This window comes from Staurois parvus, unplaced genomic scaffold (genome assembly GCF_062004578.1).
Source record: "Staurois parvus isolate SC_StPar_1 unplaced genomic scaffold, SC_StPar_1.0 ptg000155l, whole genome shotgun sequence".
NCBI lineage: Eukaryota > Metazoa > Chordata > Amphibia > Anura > Ranidae > Staurois > Staurois parvus.
The window spans coordinates 15,912,303-15,937,394 of NW_028317951.1; the positions used below are offsets into that span (position 1 = coordinate 15,912,303).

The following is a 25,092-nucleotide window of genomic DNA, read 5'->3' on the forward strand; positions in this document are numbered from 1 at the left end:
ATTGTAGCCGCCCTTGGACAGCAGCATTGTCAATCAGTGAAGAGGGTAGCATTAAATGGACAATTGATGTAGATGGGGGAATCCTCCCACTGTGTCTTTGTATGCTGACAACAAAGAGACTTCCCCACTATCAGAATACACTGATCAGTGCTACTGGCTATAACCTGCGGTGCTGATTATGTGGGGAAAATCTGACAGGGCGGTTGTACAGACGTCGATCAATAGGTTGACTTCTGTACACCCACAGGGCCCTTTACATGGATTGAAATTCAGCCAGTCCCTGTTGAACCAGACAAATTTCGAAGCAGTTATGTTCAGCTTAAGTGGCCGGATCACCCGGTAATAAACTAGAAATCTTAACTGAATAGGACAATTCCCTAGAATTCACATTTACTTTGTGTTGTTTTTCACTTGTGCTGTCAGACCTCCCCCCCCTCCCAAAAAAAGAACACGTAAGTAAATGATTACAAACAATCTGTGAAACACAATAATTCCCTTTTATTTCATAACTGTACCCCAAAAAACCCACAATAAAAAAGAATTGCAACTGTGTATTTTTTGACTGTTTTACTGTTAAAAGGTTCATCAGTTAGCAACAAAATATTAAAAGCACCCGGCGAAAGTACAATCACAGCCACTAAAGGAAAACAATTTGCAACCAAATTGTAAATAACAGAGTGTGTAGCAGTTTTCCTCCAAATCAGTCACTAGATCAACATCATTCTGCTGTGAAGTGTCCTAGTGGAGTGCAAACAATTCTGTGACTCTTATCTAGTCTGCAGGCATACGGTTTTGAATGCATTAGAATGTGTAGCTTTTTTTTTTGTAGGAGGCAAACTGTATTTCACTGGCAGTTCCTAGTGCACCTCTGCTATATGTCATAGGAATAACAAAGCTGCAATGAAGAGCTAAAAAAAAAAAAAAAAAATAAGCAAAACGAGGTAGGTAAACCCAAAAATAAAATAAAATAAAATTTTAATAACCAAAAAAAAAAGCGCCACACTTTTCTTGATGTAACACCCTATTATCACAGCCAGCCATGCTTGTAGCTATTAAAAATAAACCTTTGATACACATATTTTATCATTAAATTATTAGAGCATTTGTGTTGAAAGACTCATTATCACCTGAACTACATACACACTTTTTTTGTATATTTTTTTAATTTTAATTTTTAAATTTTTTTTTTTTTTTTTAACAGATGTGGTCTGTTACTGTACGTTGGGTAATTCTAAGAAATCTGTCTTTACAATGTTGGCCAGTAAAGCTTGAAGCCTGTAAACCGTGGCGGCAATTGCTCTCATTTTGCCATCCTTTGGTTAAAAAAACTATTCTTTTTTTTATTTGATTTTTTTTTTTTTTAACTAGTAGGCCACAGCCTCACAGAAGCTCCTGACATTTTAATTGGTTAATACTAGAAAGTGTCATTGTGACAATATTGGCAACAGTCCTATTATTGCCTATTAGCTATCTGTCTGAATAGCTGTAAATGGAATTTAAAAAGGTGCCAATCACCTGAAACCTTTCCACTGATATTACCTCTTGGTTTTTGCCCTGACTTGTTGCATTATATACAAAAAGAAAAACAGCACTGGAGTCTCTTTCCATTTCTCAAATAGCACTTGCTGCTCATTACAATACCAATGCACACTGCTGTTTAAGCATTGATCGACTCTATGAACAGACAGATCGAGTAATGGCATAAGATTTATTTCGACGACGGCTAGTTTAGCCATTTAAACTACGTTTCCCAAAAGAAGAGGAAACTTTGCTTTCCATTAAAAATGAATTAGGCTGTTGCTATCAAAAAGCAACACTCAGGTTGATGAAGGCAAAAAGGTTTTTTTTTAAATCTTCAATTACCCAGCTATACAGCTTTAGCGTTCAGCAAAACAGAAAAAAGGTACATTGTTGTGCTGTCTTATTTTACTCAGTAATTTTACAACATATCTATATTTATATATAACGCTAGAGCAGGCAGACAGGAATCAACAAACTGGCTCAAGTCTCAATACTTGTTTTTTTTGCCATTCTTACAAAATAAGACACAATGAAAAGGTAAAATGAACAAGCCGACAGCTGACGTCTGTGGTCCTGTGAACCACAGTTCCCAGTGTTGAAGTGCAAAGTCTCTTCTCTGTTGCAGGGCAAGGTTGCTGAATCCTTGCACGCTGCTGTTAATTAGTCCTGTGTACTCTGCAGATCTGATAAACAAGAATACCCAGCCAGGTTAAGCAGCAGCAGAAAATCCAGCGAGGCTATGCACGTCTACAAAAACCAGACCTAGTTTAGAAATAATGCCATGGATAGGATTGTTCGGACAGCTCTGTTACCAGTTCATCATGGAGTTTCTGTTCAATGTCATAAAAAAGACTTGGCTGCTGCCTCCTGACCGGACAGATGCAAAGAACACCTATAAAAGACAAGCATAAGTCATAAACATGAAAAAGTATGCTCTTGTGCAATCATTTTGCATTGGGCGTTTATTGGGAATTTTCAAAAAGACTGGAACTCCGTATCTAATTGTAAATAGGGTGTCTGTGTAGTAACACTGAGCAGACTCAACCTGTCACAACACTTTTACTTTTAAATCATTCTCTTTATTTTGACAAAACCCCTAGATGCATAGTTAATAAAAAACATAATTACAACACCAGTCAGCAAATGAACAAGAAACAGACAGGATGCACAACACTAAAATACATATGTTCACCAAGTTGCCAAGTATAAGAAAGAATTTCAGAAATGGTGACCTTCAAACAAAAGACCTGATGATCAAACTATATGAACAGGTTTCCTTGTACACCACATAGAACCACAGCAGCACTTTTGAAGTGCTTGGTGGACTAAAGTTCAGCAACAAACATTTGGTGATTCCTTACAGAACCAGTGAATTGTCAGCTTGTGTCACAATACCAGATTTCACCAGTAAGTGGAGCTGCAGGTGAAATTTGTAATAGACAATAAGAGACCCATTCCACGAAAATCCTGCATGAGAAGTGGGTAGAGACCCTTCTGTGTAAGGATATGGGAGGATCCCCAATGGACAGGAGATTACTAATCTTCCTGGAAATCTTTTTATAAAATTATTTATAGTAAACGATCTACTCATCTATTGTTTGGATTGCTGAATTTCCACGTAAAAAGGTCTTCAGAAGCTGACCATCCCTGAACAGCTTCAAGAACAAAACTAATTGAAAGGTGAACTAATTCCTATCATACCAGAAAACACACAAATCATACTCAAAGCATATACAAAACAAATATATTGCAGCTTACCAGTTTTCTTTTCAGATTGTTTTTTTTTTTTGTACTTTCCACCTTGTGACCCTACCTTTAACACACTTCCCATCCTAGGATGAGATCACTTACTCACTGTACTGCATCTGTGGAGGAGCAGCTTTATAACACTGGGCAAGACTACAGAGAACTTCCCTCTTTTGCATGGAGGGGGGTCTGTGATGCTCAGAGATAACTGAGAACAATGTATCAGTTAACACTCAGCACTGGAGGTAATCAGCTGACAAGATGTCTGGCAGGGTCAAATAGATTTCTTGCAAATATCAAACAGTTAGAACAAAATGCTCTCAATGGTACATACGTAGAGTGTATCCAAACCCCAAAACAATAATGTAATTTGTTGCAGCTTATAGGTAACTTCAATTGTTTTATTTTTTTCAGGCTAAGAACATACCCATTGATCTTGCCAGAAATGCCTTGTAACTTGTAAACTTAAAAGACTTCAGAAACAATCTCATCTTTAATTTGTGTCAACTACTAGTCCCATCAATCCACCATGTAATGGACTGGAGCACAGGCAGACATATTGGAAGTCCAGCCCATAGCGGTCTTTATAGGTATCAGGAAGTAAGTGTAGGCACAGACAGACAGAATGGGGAAAATTTACTAAAATAGGTGCACTCAGAATCTGGTGCAGCTGTGCATGGTAGTCAGTCAGCTTCTAAATTCAGATTATTCAGTGAAGCTTTTACAATAAAACCTGGAAGCTGATTGGCTTCTACGCAGAGCTGCACCCGATTTTGAACTCTCCAGTTTTAGTAAATCTCCCCCAAAGTGTCATGGGCATGTGGCATTGTTCATTGTGATTCATGTTGGATCTACATAATTTTGAATGTCATTTTTCTTTGACATCTTTGTGTTTATATTTACTTCGTCAATGTTGTTTGTGAATGAGCAACAACAAGTGCTATGTACTTCTTGCTTAATTAATGGGGGGTCTGAATATCTGGGGGCCCCCTATTCTGGAAGTGAGCTTTCAGATTCTGACATATGCCTCCCCTGCATACTCCCACATCCACCAGCCAGGACTGCAGGCATGAGGCTCTTGTCCCAACTGCTGCCCCCCTATCCTGGTCTCTCCTGCTGCAAATGACAGCTCCTTGGCCAGTTGCTGAATGTCAACAAACCTGCCAGGTACACTGGTTGATGTTATTTGCCAGGCATGCTCGTAATGTCACCAGGGATGCCCGCCAACCTGTTTACACATTGAAACAAGCCGGTGGGCAGCTGGCATGTGCCATTCAGTTGAGGTAGTGATGCTGTATTACCTGCAGCAGCCAGATTTTCAGAAGGAGGGCAAACTGGCTAACTCTGGCCATTTATTTTGCCTATTTGCTGAACTGTAAACAGCTTTGGTTCTAGTTGTACTAAAGAACTTGAACCCAAAGCTCATCCCTAGTTCTGAGGATGCAAGGTGTTTTTGTTTTATCTTTTGGTTGAACTTGATGGACATCTTTTTTTTTCAACCAGAGTAACTACGTAAGAATTATATCATTCAGGTCAGTGACCAGATGTGGCTCTGTAACTCTCCTCTAACTGTGCCAGTGTACCCAATATTGTTCCTCTATGTCCACATAAGTGCAATATGCACATTAACTGTATTTCATTTTTACTGGTAGAGTATGGAGTGACCAGTAAGGGATCAATTTGAAGCAAGATTTTAATGTGTGTTTGCCAGAAGCATGTAATGTTATATAGTGGCTGGGTTATTAAAATCATCATACAGTCATGGAAGGAGAAGTATCTCCATTAGGTTTGTGAATGGTATGGGGAGAATTCGGTGTGGAAGAATAATATCCATGACATATTTTACTGTCTGGTGAAAACATTGTATGTAATCAATTCCTAAAGTGGTCATGTGGGTCTCCCTCTTATTGAAGCAAATACTGAAATTTTACAATTTACTAAAGCAGTAGAGAATATTCACTTAGCAAAGGGATTTAACCTTTGCAAAACGAATGTTCAAGGAGTTTAGTAAATAAGGTAAAATGGTATTTGCTTGAATCAACTAATTATCTGCTAGCAAGTATGCAGTTTTTTTTGGACTTTACTTCCCATACTTTTCACCTCATTCGCAAACATTTTCCTTGCTTCTGCCTTAACCCTTTTGTAAACCCACCCCATTGCCACTAACATATCTAGTAATCTAAAGGCAGATATCTGTATGTAAACCTGGCCATAATTATTACAACTGTTTGTACAATCTCTGTAAATCTCATTTTCATTTACCAACCTTTAACTATATAGTTTGAAGCTCTATATTCTCATACAATTAATGTACAACCATTCAAAAAGTCCCTTCTATTACACAGTTATAGGAAAATCTAAAGATTTCACAAATCAGACTATGACGTGTGGACAGCTTGACAGTGCAGTATAACAGTAAGAATGAGATATACAAAGAAACTGGGTTACGCACTGTAGTCACCACAATACACTACTTAATGCATGATCAATTTTTTACATGTTAAGACTTGTAAAAGCAAAACAATTACACTGCTCAATTTAAGTAGCATTTAAGTTACTTTTTATATATGCCTTAGATAGTATATATCAAGGTAATTTCTTCTTGGAAAGCTCACATTACTTGCTGTACAGAAAGGTTAAACGTACAATCAATCTGAAGTGAAACACTGCCCCTAGTGGCCATGACTTACAGGGAAAAATGGTAGATCACTTACACGGTTGCACTTAGAGCTGTTGCATTGTATGCAAGGCAATGCTTTTTAATCCTTGAAAAGTGTTATACAAAGTAGATATTGTTTTTGGGAGGACAGCATTAAACATCTCCTTTGCAGTCTGTGCTTGAATAAACATATTCTTTTTTGTACAGTGCCTGTCAGTGCAAATACATTGTCTACCCAAAACTGGACTTATGTGTGTCACTCGCCAAGTACTTTGTGTGAAATAATGAATTAAATCAACTTCTTTTTCTCCCAATTTCTAGTTTGTGTAGCTCAATTATAATTTGCAGTGCCACAAAAAGAAAGCAGTGCTATGAAAATCTTATAAAAAATAATTAGAACAGTAAAAAGATTCTAAGGTAAGTAGACACCCATCATTCAGTAAATGTAATATACACTGCTCAGTAAAATTAAAGGAACACTTTAAAAACACATCAGATCTCAATGGGGAAAAATATCATGCTGGATATCTATACTAATATGGACTGAGTAATGTGTTAGGAATGTAAGGATGCCCCATCGTTTGATGGAAATGAAAATGATCAACCTACAGAGGACTGAATTGAAAGATAACCCGAAAATCAAAGTGAAAAAATTATGCACCAGGCTAGTCCATTTTGCTGAAATTTCATTGCAGAAACTCAAAATGGTATTCAGTAGTTTGTATGTCCCCCACATGCTTGTATGCATGCCTGACAACGTCGGGGGAGGCTCCTAATGAGATGACGGATGGTGTCTTGGGGTATTTCCTCCCAGATCCAGATCTGGACCAGAACATCACTGAGCTCCTGGACAGTCTGAGGTGCACCCTTGCAGCGTCGGATGGACAGAAACATGATATCTCAGAGGTGTTCTATTGGATTTAGTTCAGGTAAGCATGGGGGCCATTCAATGGAATCAACTCCTTCATCCTCCAGGAACTGCCTGCTTACTCTCGCTACATGAGGCCAGGCATTGTCGTGCACCAGGAGGAACCCAGGACCCACTGCACCAGCGTAGAGTCTGACAATAGGTCCAAGGATTTCATCCCAATACTTAATGGCAATCAGGGTGCCATTTTCTAGCCTGTAGAGGTCTGTGTGTCCCTCTATGAATATGCCTCCCCAGACCATCACTGACCCACCACCAAAACGGTCATGATGAACGATGTTACAGGCAGCATAATGTTCTCCACAGCTTCTCAAGACCCTTTTCACATCTGTCACATGTGCTCAGGGTGAACCTGCTCTTACCTGTGAAAAGCACAGGGCGCCAGTGGCAGACCTGCCAATTCTTGTGTTCAATGACAAATGCCAATTGAGCTCTATGGTGCCGGGCAGTGAGCACAGGGCCCACTAAAGGACAGTCTGTTTCTGATTGTTTGCTCAGAAACATTCACACCAGTGGCCTGCTAGAGGTAATTTTGTAGGGCTCTGGCAGTGCTCATCCTTTTCCTCCTTGCACAAAGGAGCAGATGGGTTAAGGGCCTTCTATGGTCCTGTCCAGCTCTCCTAGAGTAACTGCCTGTCTCTGTCTCCTGGAATCTCCTCCATGCTCTTGAGACTCCTGGGAGACACAGCAAACCTTCTGGCAATGGCACATATTGATGTAACATCGTGGAGGAGTTGGCCTGTGCAACCTCTGTAGGGTCCAGGTATCGCCTTATGCTACCAGTAGTGATACTGTCCCTCACCAAATGTTAATGAAAACTAGTGAAAACAAAAGTCAGAAAATATGAGTAGGGAAAAAAATGTCAATGGCCTCCACCCGGAAATCCAATCCTGATTTGGGGGTCATCTCATTATTGCCTATCTAGTGCACCTGTTGTTAATTTCATCAACACCAAAGCAACTGAAAGTGATTAACATCCCCCTACTTAACTGACCAGATCAATATTCCAGGAGTTTAATTCAGTTGATGCTATACTCATTAAAAAGTGTTCCTTTCATTTTTTTTGAGCAGTGTACTTTAGTTTTCTGTGGGTGAGTGAATGATGTTAAACCATAATCCAACAGTCAAACCATAGTTCTTATATAGTACATACCTTATCGTTCCTCTCACACAAAAATTTTAACCTCTGGGCTCTCTTGTGCATGAATACTCCATCCAGGTGCCCAGTCTCCACTGAACGGATTTCAATAGCTTTCTCTCCCCAGCCCATTATCTGATTGGAATGGATATATGCTGCAAAGGACAACACACGCTTTAGACTGGTGATGCTAGATATCTAGAAACATGGCCTGTGTGTGCGTGCGTGTGTGTGTGTGGGGGGGGGGGGCTTTGAGGAGAATGCCTATATGTCTGTAAGATTTCTCTTGCACCTCTTGACTAAACAGTAGGGGGTCAAACAGTTGGAACTGAACTTTCTATGCTGACCACTAATTTTCCCCAGGGGTGTTTAGAGTGCATACCCCCACATTTCCACAGGAAAAGCTGCATGTTTGCCAAAAGCCCTAAAATGAAAATAGGAAGGGGCTAATATGCTAGAGATATCTTGCTCAATCACAGGCATAGCATGATGTCATAGCATAGCTGCCGTCTGCACATGAGGATGAATGTAGGATTGGATTAAATTAAAAGTACTCTTTGAAGTAAAGTTACCAGAGCAACTGAATGTGTAGGCACAAATGAACAAAACTAAGGAGTACCATACATGGCTAGAATTTTGACTGATGCATGTCAAATTGGCCGAAATTGAAGCCATGGGTGCCTGTGTTGGCACCACTTGATACTATCTGGGTATTCTAACAGCTGCTGAAGCCAGCTGCCAGAATACAATAGCTTGCAGGCTAGATACATCAATTTGTGCTGTTGGATTTCTTTCGTTCAGCCTGCAGGCAGAATGAAATAAATTTACAGTATGTGTGTATGGGCAATTAAGTCTTCTGTTCTGGCCAGTGTATTAGTTTGGCCTCTAGAGTCTGTTCACGTTTATGCCTATGGCTATGATCAGCAGGTACCTCTAGTGCCAGGCTATCAAGGGAAAAAACAATAGCACTCAGACAAGGTGTTCCTACCTGCTTGAGCACCATTTCTTTAATGACCGTTTCTATTACATGTAGCTAACAGGGATTACATTGTCAGCTTACTTGGCTGTGGGACATCCAAAGTCTGTGAGTACATAAGGGTAATGCTAATGCAGACCTCATGTTTTTTTTTTTTTAAAGCAACTCTGTCATAAAAGAAGAACAGGATCTGCCATTACAGGACACTTTCTGAAAATGCTAGTATGTCTCAGTTACAAACCCAAAACAAGTCTGATGTAAATGAGTATCAGGACTTCTTATCCCTATGCTCATTTCAAGTCAGTGACTCAGATAGTATTAAAGTGAAATGTGATTCTATAAAGAGAGTTCAGTAATGACAGCCCCATTAATCTCCCATTACAGAATCCCTTTAAGACTTTCAGCTTTATGTGGCCATGGTTGCCAACTGTATCCAAAATGTACAGAGTTTGTCTTGGTTAGGCATAAGTTTTAAGAACCTTTTTTTTGTTTGTTTTTAATTCAAAATTTTTAAGTCAAATTTTGTCAGAAAGTAGTCAAAGAATAACAAAAACATCCACAAATATAGTGAAATGACACTTGGCAAGAATATACAACATTCCTGGAGGAAGGATTAAGGCAGTTTATGTATTAAAAATAAATTACTATAGGCATCAATGTCCACGGAATAGTCCAGAAGACTGATCACTATCCAAAAATAATCAGCGAGTCATAGAAATTATACATTAATCACATAACAGCGTTAAAACTAGGAAGACCCTCTTAGAGAAAAGATAGACCAAATAAACTATCAGGCTATGATGGCTATCATCTGGTAGAGGGTGGACAAAGAGAAAAGTCCAATTTATGGATAATCCAATATAGCTGCCCTCAGTATGTCACAAAAAAGAAAAGGAAAAGAAGGAAAAAAAGAGTGGAGGAAAAGATAAGAGAAGAGAACATACAGGTACACCCCAACCTGGCACCCATAACATGCTCTGCACAAACCAGATCACCCTAACTAGGCATTTTATGGTCATGGTTCCAAAAGATTCCATGGACGCCAGATCTTATTGAATTGAAAAAGGCTATTATTCAAACAGGCAGTCCAATGCTTGTTAGAGATTCTGTATATAGCCCTACAGAACAGGCAGTGCACAGTCCACATGTGCTTTTCTGCTTCACTGCAACAAGGAAAAAGGAAACTTTATTTAGAGAAAATACAAAATATACCAGAGATGCAGCTACAAACTTATAAACACTGCCATCTACTATCTGAAGAATATATCTCTACTGAATACTGATGTAGTTGTTGCACAAAATACATAAACATCGTATTCCAACAATACTCCATATTATAGAAATAATGTATACACTTATTTAAATCAACCCTGGAGGGGGGGTAGGGGCTGTTTCCATTTCAAAGTAATCAGACACCTAGCTTCTGCAAGAACATGGTTAACCAATTTAATAGCAGTTTTATTTATATTCGGTTAAGGAAGCCCTAATATAAAACAAACTGGGTCCAAAGGAACCGAAAAATAAAAATTGACTGCAAAAGAGATTTAGTGGCTTCCCAAAAAGGACACATTTTTGGGCATTCCCAATAAATGTGAAATAGCGTCCCCACATTGCCAACATTGCAGAAGTAGGGCAGGATTAATTGCATGTAATGTTTCAGGGGTATGGTACCAATAAAACAAGATTTTATATTGATTCTCTTTAAAGGGTACATAAAGAAGTTTTGTTTGCATTATCCCAGATATCTTCCCACTCCTCCAATTCCAAAGTTTGGCCCAGCACACTTTCCCACTTTAGCATGTAGCCATGTTTAGAGACAGGGGGAAGTATCTAAAGATGTAAATTATATACAGTGGATATAAAAAGTCTACCCACCCCTGTTAAAATGTCATGTGATGTAAACAAATGAGACAAAGATAAATAATTTCAGAATTATTTCTACCTTTAATGTGACCTACTGTATATTCTGAACAACTCAATTGCATAACAAACCAAAATATTTTAGGGGGATGTAGCTGTGTTCAGAATTAAGCAATCACATTCAAAATCATGTTAAATATGAGTTAGTACACAGCTGCCATCATTTAAAGTGCCTCTGATTAACTCCAAATAAAATTCAGATGCTCTAGTAGGTCTTTCCTGACATTTTCTTAGCCACATCCTAAAGCAAAACCCATGGTTCGCAGAGAGCTTCCAAAGCATCAGAGGGATCTCATTGTTAAAAGGTATCAATCAGGAAAAGGGTACAATTTCCAAAGCATTAGATATACCATGGAACACACTGAAGACAGTCATCATAAAGTGGAGAAAATATGGTGCAACAGTGACATTATCAAGAACTGGACGTCCCTCCAAAATTGATGAAAAGATGAGAAGAAAACTGGTCTAGGAGGCTGCCAAGAGGGCGACAGCAACATTAAAGGAGCTGTAGGGATATCTGGCAAGTACTGGCTGTGTGGTACATGTGACAACAATCTCCCGTATTCTTCATATGTCTGGGCTATGGGGTAGAGTGGCAAGACGAAGCTTTTCTGACAAAGAAAGACATCAAAGCCTGGCTAAATTTTGCAAAAACATATCTGAAGTCTCCCAAAAGCATGTGGGAAAATGTGTTATGGTCTGATGAATCCAAGGTTGAACTTTTTGGCCACAATTCCAAAAGATATGTTTGGTGCAAAAACAACACTGCACATCATCAAAAGAACACCATACCCACTGTGAAGCATGGTGGTGGCAACATCATGCGTTGGGTCTGTTTTTCTTCAGCTGGAACTGGGGCCTTAATCAAGGTAGAGGGAATTATGAACAGTTCCAAATCACCAGAAGAAGATTAAAGTTCTGGAATGGCCCAGACAGAGCCCAGACCTGAATACTGCCAGGTCAAGATTTGCCATGCTGATAGACTCGTACCCAAAAAGACTGAGTGCTGTAATAAAATCAAAAGGTGCTTCAACAAAGTATTAGTTTAAGGGTGTGCACACTTAAGCAACCATATTATTTTAGTTTTTTATTTTTACTTTCCTCCACCTAAAATATTTCAGTTTGTTGTTCAACTGAGTTGTACAGCTTATAGGTTACATTAAAGGTTTTCTCTTTTTTTACATCACAGAAACCTGACATTTTAACAGGGGTGTGTAGACTTTTTATATCCATTGCATATCGGTAATGAGCTTCTGACCCTTAGGACCATCCAGGACATATTCTCTCAAAAGGAGATAATTTAGAAAATATAAGCTTGTCTGCCAAGTTTGAGAGTAATGCTGTATGTGAAGATAGGAGAATAGAGATGGCAAAGGATTCTTAGACTGTAGTTCAAAAAAGTAAGCAACTTCAGAGATATGGGATTTACAATATCACGATAATAAAAAAGGCCATTTGCTACCAGGGAGACGTTACCTGTCTCTTGAGACTGGAAGGTAAAAGGGGATTACCCACAAAAGAAACCATCTGAGAGTTCTTAACTGATAGATGTCATTTAGCGTTACAGTAAGCCCAGATATTTTTGGTATGAACCATAGATGTCAGAAGACGAGCATTGTCAACCTTCACTTTTAAAGATTATATCAAAGAGTATGAATTGGAACTATCCAGAGATGTTCAATTTCAGTCCATCTATTACAAGGACGCAAAGTAGACAAAGAAGCCAGATGGTGGAGTTGAGTGGCTAAATAATATTTCATAAAGTCCAAAAAGTTCAATCCCTCTTGAGATTTGTGTGCCAACAATACTCGTCTCGAGACTCTATGTCTACAATTTCCCCAAGTAAAATCTAGGAACATTTGGTACAACTTCTTTAACTCAGAGAAGGGACCTTAATGGGTAGTGTTTCCTAGAGAAACATGAGTTTGGGAAGTAGAGTCATTTTAAGAGAGGTAGTTCTGTCTATCCAAGAAAGGAGGAGTGGTTTCCAGCATAACAAAGTGTGATTGCTTTCTCTAAACAGTGGACGATAGTTGGCGGCATACAGTTGAGAGGCTGGGCGTTAAGGAAAATTCCCAAATATTTGCGTTTATGTTTTCCAATGATATGTAAATGAAGACTGTAGGACCAAGAGGGCAGAAGAAGAAATGTTAATAGGCAAAGCTTCCATTTTGCAGAGATTCAACCTATAACCTGAGAGGGCAGAAAAGGTATCCAGTGCTCGGTGTACATTTGACAAGGAAAGCAGAAGATTCATGAGAGTTAAGAGGATATAGTTGGTGAATAAAGACAATCTACATTGGTTGTTGTGTACTAGTTTACACAACTATACTATAAAGCTACACAGAGGACAAATAGGAGTGGGGAAAAGAGAAACTCCTGTGTGCCAAGGACTATTGTTTTAATATGGATATCCACAGTGCCCACAAAGACCTGATTATTTAATTACATAAGCAATGTACACTAATGGCATTGTTTTGTCAATTACCAAAAACACTAACCTACTGAAGTGGGCATTTCACCCCACTGAAGCACCACATCTTTAGTAATTCGGCCATATGTGTTAACATACACCCCTTCATCCTCATAGCACACAAGCATTTCCATGCCGTCTGTTTTGGGCAAGATGACAATGGCATGTGGGGTAATGTTCCCTTGAATCTGAAAACAAGAATTGAAGATCAAGTTTAGACACAAGCATCATATCATTTAAAACATAAATTGCAAGCTTTCGTTGGGATTTTTCTATACTTAAAGTGGTTCTGAAGGCTCAAGGATTTTTTATGTTCATCTTTTCTTTGCAAGAAGCTAAAAAAACCTTCTGATTGCAGTAGTCCCCCCCCAGCCCTTCCAACGCTTACCTGAGCCCGATTCTGATCCAGTGATGTCCACAAAAGTGTCAGTTCTCTTTCACTCCTGATTGACTGAGGCATTGGCTCCCGCTGCTGTCAATCACAGCCTGCGAGCCAATCAGGAGAGAGAAGGGGGAGAGCAGAGCCGAGTCACGGCTCTGTGTGTGAATAGACATGCAGAGACGCAGTTCGGGAGCGCGCCTGCTCATGTGCCCCCATAGCAAGCTGCTTACTGTGGTGGCACTTGACAGGAGGGAGTGGCTGGTAGAGCCGGCGTAGGACCCGAGAAGCGGAGGATCCAGGCTCCGCTGTGTGTTTGTTTTTTTTGTTTTTTTAAAAAAGACTTTAATATCACTTAAACCTATAATATCTTGAATTATTTTCTACCAGTATATAACATTTTCAGCCTGTCTCCATAAACAATTCAAGAATAGAAATGATGTACCTCACAAGGTGCATTACATTATATTTACCTTTACTTCTATATTTTAGTTTTGTCACAAATATTAAATTACAGTTTATATAATAAATATATATTATAAATATATTTATAATCATAACAGACTTTCTCAACGCCCAATCTTGTACTGGCGTAGAATTTGTTTTTAAGGGACTCACTTTTTTTACGCCCAGAACCACTATAAACGTAAGCCCTGGACATATGGGTGATTAGATATTTGAACCCCGCTGTAAATGTACTGACAAATTCTGTGCCATATCATAGCATAATTAACAAATATGTTTAACTACAAAAAATAAAGTGTAGGCAAATGTTTCTAGTAATTTAAAGGTACAACAATATACCTCAACCACATTCTGTACATATTTACTTACATGAGATGGAATGTAGATGTCATATGTATTTCCAGAATCAACATCAATTACATGGAAACCAGTGCTTGAGCCAAATATTACTTTTAACCTTTGACCTTCTTCTACAGTGAGATCACAGAGCAATGGTCTATGCTGGAGATCTGTAAAGGACTAAACATATACTTTCAATTTTATTATTGGGCAGCTGAAATTACAAAGAAAATAAAAAGTAACATTGTTTGTTATCATTCATATAAAACATTCATGAATTACTTGCAGATTCTGAGTTTTCAGTACACATACTGTAAGGATCATTAGGCAGATGAGGTGGTTTTCTCACCTGATCTGGTGACCACAGTGTTATGTATGGGCCAAGCTTGATATATAAGGCCAACAGATATATGATCAAATATTGAACAACTGAGATTGTAGAAGTGACTCTACAATTGACACATCAGTGCCAATATGGGGTTGTCATAAGACTGCTGCTTTTTACTTGCACAGTTTGAATTCCTCCAGTCAGCTTGCTTGAGTGATGGAGAAATATTTTTTTTTTTTAGAAAACCAACAGTGTATGGCTAGCTTAAACAGTAACTCCACTTTTGTTAAGAACCCCCCGCCCCCCCTTCGGGTGAACTATGTACACTGCAAGAATTTCAACATAGGCAAATTTATCTATTTAGAGGCGCGCCACGGAAAAACAATATAAAACAATGCAAGAAATCAAAAATACAAAAATACAGCAGATATCTGGTAGATAATATATTAACTATAAACATGTAAAAGTGAATGTAAAAAAGATCATAACATTATATAGCGCTGTCTCGTTCTTTTTTACAAGGATTTTAACAAACTTCATTGCAGAGTACTACATGTGTTTTGGAGGTGTGTTGTGGTACTATTCACAATACCTGGCACGTGGAGCACTACAGCATTTATCTCATCACCTGCCTTGCTTGTCATACACTATATGTAGGACAGACAAGCAGAAAGTTGAAGGATAGGTTTCATGAACATCTGGGTGATGTGAGAAACAATCGTTCCACCAATGTAGCTAGACATTTCGACATTGTGGTGATTGAACCATAGTTGGCATCCTAGTGATAGAAAGGGTTAAGACTCCTGCTAGAGGGGGTGACACCTTTCGTGTTTTGTGCAAACGGGAGGTTTTTTTTTTTTCATTTGCAGACACGCATCCCTCAAGGGCTGAATACCGAGTGGGATGTTACTCATTTTTATAAGTAGGATTGATTTTATTTTTCTTCATTACATATAATTTTCATTATTATATTTAGGGTTGTTTTTTTTCTCCCCTTTCTTCCTTTCTGTCTGCACTGTACACAATAAGGGTTTTTGTATCCCTGCTTATTATGCCAGTTCCAAAGTTTATATATCTGTGATTTGTTCTAGGTACAACGCATATCAGAGCTGCGTTTTCATTTCTGTCAGTATATGTGTCATGTTTAAAGTTTGTCATGTGATTTGTATACTATGTTTTTCCGGATTCAAGTTTAATCGCCAATTTTCATCAGTTGTTATATTCTGTTTAAAGCTTCCTCTGACAAGTGAAAATCAGTAACGACTACGCACGTGTTCGTGTGAAATGTGTCTACTGCTCCTCTGTCCTGTCTTGGAGCTGTCATGTTCTTATTATATTGCATGTAAAGGATTCCAATAAAGGATTTCATCCACCACATTGCTGTTTGTGCAGCCAACCATTCTGTTTTTCCAGCACACCACAGCATGTAATGTGTGTTGCTGCATGTTACCGTAGCACAAGTATAGGCTTAGCATACCAGCTATAACAATGCTGTTGTACATGTCAGCTATTTTGCTGTTAGGTTTTAAAGAGCTGTACAGTAGATACAGTAGATAGCTTTATACTTGTTAGTATGTCTATACTTTGATTTTAATAATAAAAAAAGTAAGAGCAAACATTTAGGTGAACGACAAACATGGTAGGGGTTGGACAGACAAATCACCTTAGATTAAGGCCTTATGTAAATGGATAGCGAGAGGCTGAAACTATGCCCAGGATAACATTTTGTGTGTTTTCCCTTGCTAGAGGGGTCGCAGCTGCTGCATAAAGCCTGCCATATACAGTAAGTGACTGTACTGTATATCGACATAGTATAATTTACAAACACAAAACTTCCACATTTGGAAATATGTGGTACATAAAAGCATGGGAAAATGCCATGCACATAAGCATGGGGTGTGGGAAAATGCCTGGAATTGTTTGCTGGGCAAATTTTCAGCCTATCACTGTTCATGTGCCTAATAATGCTGGTCACTACCTTGATCATCTCAGCCTAATTCAATATACTGTACATTCTTCAGAAGATATACTTTATAATGCTCCCTACAGCTTTGCATGAATGCTTGTGATTCCTGGCTAACTTCTTTCATCTATTCTTAATATGCCATTAAGTGATACATTTCTGGAGGGGCAGTCTAGTGTCTAGCATCAAAGTCACTAAAATTCTTTCCTGGGATCAGCTTGTGGTCAGTAGTTTGGGAATATGCACCTCATTTACCACCAACACACTCCTTGACCTCCTGCTATTGTACAAAAAAAAAAAGCTTCAATGGGAGGCTATTGCTTTTTATTCTGTTTTAAATCCACTTACTAAATCTATACTATCCTTACTTAAAGCAGTATTAAACCCAAAAGCAATCATTTAATATATTGCAGCTTACCAATTCTTAAATGTGATGGCTGCATTTGTATTCTTATTTAGGCTTTCTTTTATTTTCACCTGAAAATCTAGTCAGTAGGCCTCTTGTTTACAACAGAACAAGCTGCCATGCAGATGTAGCAGTTAGAGGGTTGGGACAAACCATTTACCACTGACAGGGGTGCTTACAATGGTCAGCTTTTATTTATGTAAAACCTTTATCCCAAAAGGAAAAATAAAACTGTTGCTGTAACTTCTTAACCATTTCAATACCGGGCAATTTTACACCTTCCTGCCCAGGCCATTTTTCACGTTTCAGCGCTCTCACAATTTGAATGACAATTGCGCGGTCATACAACATTGTACCCAAACTAAAATTTTATTATTTTCTTCAAACAACTAGAGCTTTCTTTTGGTGGTATTTAATCACCACTGGGGTTTTTATTTTTTACTAAATTAACAAAAAAAGACCAAAAATTTTGAAACAAAACACGTTTTTCTTTGTTTCTGTTATAAATGTTTGTAAATAAATAAGTGTTCTTCATAAATTTAGGCCAAGATGTATTCTGCTACATGTCTTTGGTGAAAATAACCCAAATTAGGATGTATTTTTTAGTTTGTAGGAAAGTTATAGAGTTCACAAACTATGGTATAGATCTGAATATTGATCAATCCTGAAGTACTGACGGCCAATCTAATTTCTTGAGGTCCAAGAATGTCAGAACAGTACAGATATCCCCAAATGACCCCTTTTTGCAGAGTAGACAGTCGGACGTACTTCATAAGAGGAATGGCGCGTTTTTTGAAGTTGTATTTTTTTTGTCATAATTTTTCGGAAAATTAAAAAATTAAAAAAATTATTTTCACTATTTTTTTTTTACATACTGTCACCAGTGCAGTACAGCGTCATCACATAACTGGCATGGCGGTGAACAGGGACACTGACTGGTGACAGTATGAAAAAAAAAAATTTTTTTTTTCTTTTTATTATTTTTAATTTTGTATTACATTTTTTTACATTTTTTTAAAGATTTTTTTTCATATTTTACTATGACCAAAGTAGTACAATGTTACCATAGTAACATTGTACTACTTTGGGGAAGTGATCAGTATTTTCTTTTTTTTTTTTTTGTACACAATTTGCTTATAGCAAAGAATTACTTTGCTATAAGCAAGCATTTACCAGAATAAAATCGATTCATTCAGGTTTTTTTTTTTTTTTTGTGCTTAGCTGTGATTTGGCCACAACTAATCACATGACATGTGCATGTGACCTGCTGTGACCATTCACAGCTAGGCACTAGTATACAATGGATGGCATGAATGAAGCCATCCTTTGTATACAACTGTCATGTGACCTGCTGCGATTGGTCACAGCAGGTCACATGGTAACGGCAACAGGGGCCGGTACTCAGATCTGTCATCGGCCGTGTCCGAGGTACACGACCGGTGACAGATCGCGCCGCTGCGCGGCTCTGCAACCGCGCGAACTGCGCATGTGCGGGAGCACACCAAATGGCGTGCACCTGGAATGGTGAAGCATTTTTGCCGCCGCCAAATGGCTATAGGCCGGGCGGGTAATGGTTAAAAAGTGTTAGCTGGAGTTTGGCTTCAGTTTGTTAGTTTATTTAAATTCGCTGGTACATCTAACATTGCTCTTCCCCAGGCTAACACTGCTGCTGTTCAAAGGTCTCCCCTATGCTCCTCCATCCACAGTGTAGGCACATTAATACAGGTGGAGTGTTAATGGTCTGATCACCAAGTGAAAACAGAGGGAAAAAAATCCTTAAAAAAAAAAAAAGAAATCTACTTCAGCCACCACATCTAATGATTGGTAAGCTGCAATATATTACATTTCTGGTTTTGGGTTTATTACCACTTTAAGGTGCTTATGCTCCAAGTGGTACTTATAAGTAGAAATTAGCAAATTAGTTCTCACCACAATTGGACAGTAGAAGACTGGAAAAACATTGCCTGGTCTGATGAGTCTCGGTTTCCCTAGAGATGGTTGTACTTGAAAATCCCAGTAGATCAGCAGTTTTTGAAATACTCAGACCAGCCCATCTCGCACCAACAACCTTGCCCCATGCAAAGTCACTTAAATTCCCTTTGTTCCCCATTCTGATGCTCGGTTTGAACTTCAGCAAGTCGTCTTCACCACATCTAAATGCCTAAATGCATTGAGTTGCTGCCATGTGATTGGCTGATTCGCAATTTGTGTTACCAAACAGTTGAACAGGTGTACCTAATAAAGTGGATGGTGAGTGTATGTGTACCAGTAATACACACACACATTGATGCATGTTTTTACAAGTTTTAACATGTGTGACATTTGGGCAGCCTATTCATTTGGTCACATTGTGAATGAGTGATTATGATCTGTGGTTTGTCAGCTGCTGATCATAGCCAATTTTTCATCAGCACAGTCAAGGGGCCTTTCATTTTTGTGCTTGCTGAAGCAATAGTGAGCTTACAGGTGAGTGTGGAATGCAATTGATGTATGGAAAACTGAGCTGGCCAGCTATAAGTAGTTCTGTTCCGCTGTATCCCTTACATTGGTGGGACTATGCCTGTCAATAAAATTAAATTTAGGCAACAAGTGGTACTATACTTCCGTACTGGTAAAGAGGATTTTTTTTACCACAGGTGTGTTATACTGTGCTTTGTTTATAGACCAGACATACAAACTGTATATATACAGGTGAAACTCGAAAAATTAGAATATCCTGCAAAAGTTCATTTATTTCAGTAATGCAACTTAAAAGGTGAAACTAATATATGAGAAAGACTCATTACATGCAAAGCAAGATAGTTCAAGCCGTGATTTGTCATAATTGTGATGATTATGGCTTACAGCTCATGAAAACCCCAAATCCACAATCTCAGAAAATTAGAATATTACATGAAATCAATAAAACAAGGATTGTACACAGAACAACAACGGACCTCTGAAAAGTATAAGCATGCATATGTACTCAGTACTTGGTTTGGGCCCCTTTTGCAGCAATTACTGCCTCGTGGCGTGGCATGGAAGCTATCAGCCTGTGGCACTGCTGAGGTGTTATGGAAGACCAGGATGCTTCAATAGCGGCCTTCAGCGCTTCTGCATTGTTCGGTCTCATGTCTCATCTTTCTCTTGGCAATGCCCCATAGATTCTCTATAAGGTTCAGGTCAGGCAAGTTTGCTGGCCAATCAAGCACAGTAATCCCACGGTCATTGAACCAGGTTTTGGTGCTTTTGGCAGTGTGGGCAGCTGCCAAGTCCTGCTCGAAAATGAAGTCAGCATCCCCATAAAGCTTGTCTGTGGAAGGAAGCATGAAGTGCTCCAAAATCTCCTGGTAGACGGCTGCGTTGACCCTGGACTTAATGAAGCACAGTGGACCAACACCAGCAGATGACATGGCTCCCCAAATCAACACAGACTGTGAAAACTTCACACTGGACTTCAAGCATCTTGCAGTGTGTGCCTCTCCATTCTTCCTCCATACTCTGGGTCCTTGGTTTCCAAATGAGATGCAAAAGTTGCTCTCATCACAAAAGAGGACTTTGCACCACTGAGCAACAGACCAGGTCTGTTTTTCTTTAGCCCAGGTAAGACACTTCTGACGTTGTTTGTTGTTCAGTAGCGGCTTGACAAGAGGAATACGACATTTGAAGCCCATGTCCATGATCCATCTCTGTGTGGTGGCTCTTGATGCACTGACTCCAGCCTCAGTCCACTCCTTGTGAAAGTCCCCAACACTTTTAAATGGCCTTTTCCTGACAATCCTCTACAGGCTGCAGTCATCCCTGCTCCTTGTGCACCTTTTTCTTCCACACTTTTCACTTCCACATAACTTTCTATTAATGTGCTTTGATACAGCACTTTGGGAACATCCAACTTCTTTTGCAATTACCTTCTGAGGCTTTGCCTCCTTATGGAGGGTGTCAATGATGGTTTTCTGCACAACTGTCAGGTCAGCAGTCTTCCCCATGATTGTGATTCCTACTGAACCAGACTGAAAGACCATTTAAAGGCTCAGGAACATTTTGCAGGTGTTATGGCTTAATTAGCTGATTAGAGTGGGACACTTTGAGCCTAGAATATTGCACCTTTTCACAATATTCTAATTTTCTGAGATTGTGGATTTGGGGTTTTCATGAGCTGTAAGCCATAATCATCACAATTATGACAAATCACAGCTTGAACTATCTTGCTTTGCATGTAATGAGTCTATCTCATATATTAGTTTCACCTTTTAAGTTGCATTACTGAAATAAATGAACTTTTGCACGATATTCTAATGTTTCGAGTTTCACCTGTATATATACACATTATACACAATGCCGGGTGTGTGTCCTGGACAGCAGGTATATTTTTGGTCCTCAAAGGATTGAGCCACATGTAAAGAAGCTTTGAAAAGCAACTGGAAGGAAGCAGCAAGTGTCCATGAGATATTTGGAGTGGTTCACTGCCGGAAAAAAGGGTGGACATGGTTTTGTTGATCTCTTGCGGCTTGTTTGTACCCCAAAACAAGGGAGAACCCTAAACCCACTGTGGGCCCGAGAGATCGGTGGTGACCCAGCCATGTTGTATGGTTTTCTCTTTATACCAAGAATGTAAACTGTTTACTTTACTTTTGTTAAAGAAAGCCACATATATATATATATATATATATATATATATATATATATACACACAGACACACGATCACACACATTCACATAAAATATTCATTAAAAAAAATGACATGCTACATACCTTGAAAGCCATAAACTTATGGTATGGCTTTGGAGCCCAGGCATAAATCTCTACAGAACTCTTTAATGCAATAACCAAGAACTTGATTCTTTCATATTTTACTAGAAAAAAGAGTGAAACAAATACAGGTTTTATCATGGTAGGTCTTGATGTAAGAATAAAAATGCAAAAGGACAATTACCTTTATTCATACTGTGTTACCACATGGTTCTGTGCTCAGATAATAACTAAACTAAGGATAAACCATAACATTTTTCTTTTATCTTGATAGACAGTACACAGAATACTTTAAGTGACCATGTTGCTGAAAGCAGAAAAATGAAAATGTTCTTATAAAAGAAGACACTTCATACCTGCCTCTCCTGACATCTGTTCATGAATCTTTGCTCTGTTGCTAAACAAAGCTGCTCCAAAAATCTTTGTATCCAACACATTTCCAGGTATGTTGGATGCCTGCTTCCTCCACCACATTCTGTGGTTCCTCTGTCACTACTATGCCAGGCACTTTTGTAAAGCACCAAAGCAAGGATTCCATGAATGTATACCCAGACTGGTAAGTATTAAGTGTCTTCTTTTACAGCAACAGAGTTATTTTTCAGCAACAGAGTGGCTTTAACTGAAGTATGTATAAAAGTATGTAAAGGAAATACTAGCACAAAGTAAATATTGTGCTGATACTATATTTCACTATGAACAATCAGACAATACCAGTTTATATCAGATCTAAACTGTTCTTATCATCTACAGTATGCTAATTTTCACCTCCCCACTTTTCATTTGCCAAGCTGACCACTCCCTACCCAATAGAAGCTCAAGACCTCTTCAACAATGGATGCTGGAGCACAACCTCACAGGCAGGACACGCAGATGTTGTCAAATGGTGTTATTCTGGTACAGCAAGCCAACCGGTGACAACAGTCAGCTGTCACTGACTGGTAAATTCTGATAGTTTAGTATTTCAGATTAGTGATAGGGCAATGACGAGGATGGGGGATTGTAAAAAAAAAAAAAAAAAAAGCTTTGGACTGAAGAAGGATTTTGGGCCACTTTACTAAAAACAATAATATCAGACTATATCCAATTAGCTGTTGAGAACTACACACCATGTGTACATTATACTGTATTACAAAAAAGAAAACTTACCAACTTTATAATGCACACAGCCTTCTAAATCCCCTACTGTTATCCAGCCCTGCTTTTTCTCTACCTCTGGATCATTGTGCAATATCCGATTCCTCAGCCAGGAAAGGTAATACACTCTTAGCTTGTTCTTTTTCCCTAATGAAACATATAACACAACAAGTCTTGAGAAAAAAAAATTCGAAAGGATTGGATTTAACTTACATATTAGTGTATATTTATACTTACATTTAAGAACAGAAGCTAATGAATATGCATTTTATATATATATATATATATATATATATATATATATATATATATATATCCTGTTAATACATGATGTTGTTGATGCAATAACAAAAGTTTGTGTAGGTATGAAATACCATGCACTATTCAAATCTTGTAATTAGTTAACCAGATCTAACAAAAATACTTGGTGGTAATGCCATTGTCTCATTACAATACTTTCTTTTTTTCTTTTACCTCACACCTTTCCAGGTACAATTCTAAAAAAAATACCCAAATGATTTAATAGTAAAACTTAAAAGAGCCTGAACTGTAACTTACAGTTGTTTGTCATTATCCCGTACAATTTTAGTCCCTTAAAAAAAAAACCTTTGAGTGTTCAAGCTCTTATTCTGCACTATAAATTCTAATATCTTTGAGTCACTCATAATGCTATGAAATAGTCTACAGTGAATGACTTTGATCGTTTATTTGCATCAATAACACATGCAGGGAGGGTGGCAGAAGGAACAGCTGACTGCCTAGAACTTTGAAGGTCAGGGAGGTGGGACTCAATATCTGCTCTTGGTTTGTGCTATAGACAAAGACACAGTGCCCCACTGGTTTCTTGTACACTATTGTAAGTATAACAAGATAGGAAAAATGTCAATACCACACCTGATATGGTTACCAGGACATTCAGTCCCTCTAGAACATCCATCTGTTGAAACCTCCTCCTGTTGATAAGGTTGTAGACCTTTCCTTGCCCACTGCGATCCAACAACATTAGCCCATTCTCTGTGCCCACTAGTAAGTTTACACCTGTGTGCAGAAAAAACAGATTTGTAGCACCAAATGTTTGTGAAACTGAAATTATTCATGATAAATTCAAATGCAGAGTATCAATTTGCCTGAGGAGTCAGCACATGCTGGCCAGTTTACATTAACTTCAATATACTTTTAAAAAGCAGTTTTTAATTTTATGTGTTTAGCACTACAAGACAAATTTCATAACTATTGTGTACACTGGTTGAAGTGATAAAGCGTAGTATATAAAAAGTGTCTGATACATATCACTAGTGCTGGGACAAGGTCATCTAGAGCTCAGGGCAAACATGCCAAATTGATTCCCCCCACCAAGAGGTATGAGCATTATGCGTTAGCAAAAATCCCCCCCTAAAAAAAAAACGAGCATGAATTTTCAAGCTTACCCCCTAATTATAAATTTTCCCTTCCAGTACAAACCTGCCATCCTACTGAAATCCCCCATCCCAGCACAAATATTTCCCCCCCCCCCTCCCCATCCCCTCAGCTCAAATCCTCTCTCTTCCCATATGCCCCAGCACAAATCCCCCTGACCCAACAAAAAAAAAAAAACCCTCCTTGCACAAATCCTCTACCCCCCAAATTTCCCCTTCTAGCACAAATCCTCTCCCCCTCTCCAAATCCCCCTATCCCCTATCTTAGTACACATCCCCTCAAATTTCCCCTCCTAGCACAAATCCCCCCCAATTATCCATACTAGTACAAATCTCCCCCCCCAAAAAAAAATTTCCCCTCCCAACACAAATCCCCCCAAATCACCACTCCTAGCACACCTTCCTAAATTTCCCTTCCTAAAACAACTCTTACCCCCTGCCTCCCCCTCCCCACACAAATCTCCTCCACCCAATTTCCTTGTGGTGCCCCCTACCTCACATGATACGACAGTGCACAGGGCAGTCCCCCTCCTACCCCCCCCCCCTTCTCCCGGCCCTGCATATCACTCTGTG

The 25,092-nt window shown here is 38.8% G+C and overlaps 1 protein-coding gene across 17 annotated transcripts in view; it reads right to left on the reverse strand.

The window, feature by feature from the left end:
- Positions 1–478: 478 nt before the first annotated feature.
- TNIK (TRAF2 and NCK interacting kinase) overlaps positions 479–25,092 on the reverse strand; it is a 389,337-nt gene continuing 364,723 nt past the window's right edge. For all 17 annotated transcript variants that reach the window (XM_089675505.1, XM_089675500.1, XM_089675502.1 and 14 more), the window contains 7 exons: positions 23,999–24,142; positions 23,117–23,251; positions 21,974–22,074; positions 14,575–14,724; positions 13,390–13,549; positions 8,008–8,147; positions 479–2,413 (listed from right to left, as the gene is read on the reverse strand). In XM_089675505.1, the coding sequence (XP_089531631.1) occupies positions 2,330–2,413; positions 8,008–8,147; positions 13,390–13,549; positions 14,575–14,724; positions 21,974–22,074; positions 23,117–23,251; positions 23,999–24,142 (914 nt within the window). In that variant the 3' untranslated portion in view covers positions 479–2,329. The remainder of the gene's footprint in view (positions 2,414–8,007; positions 8,148–13,389; positions 13,550–14,574; positions 14,725–21,973; positions 22,075–23,116; positions 23,252–23,998; positions 24,143–25,092) is intronic.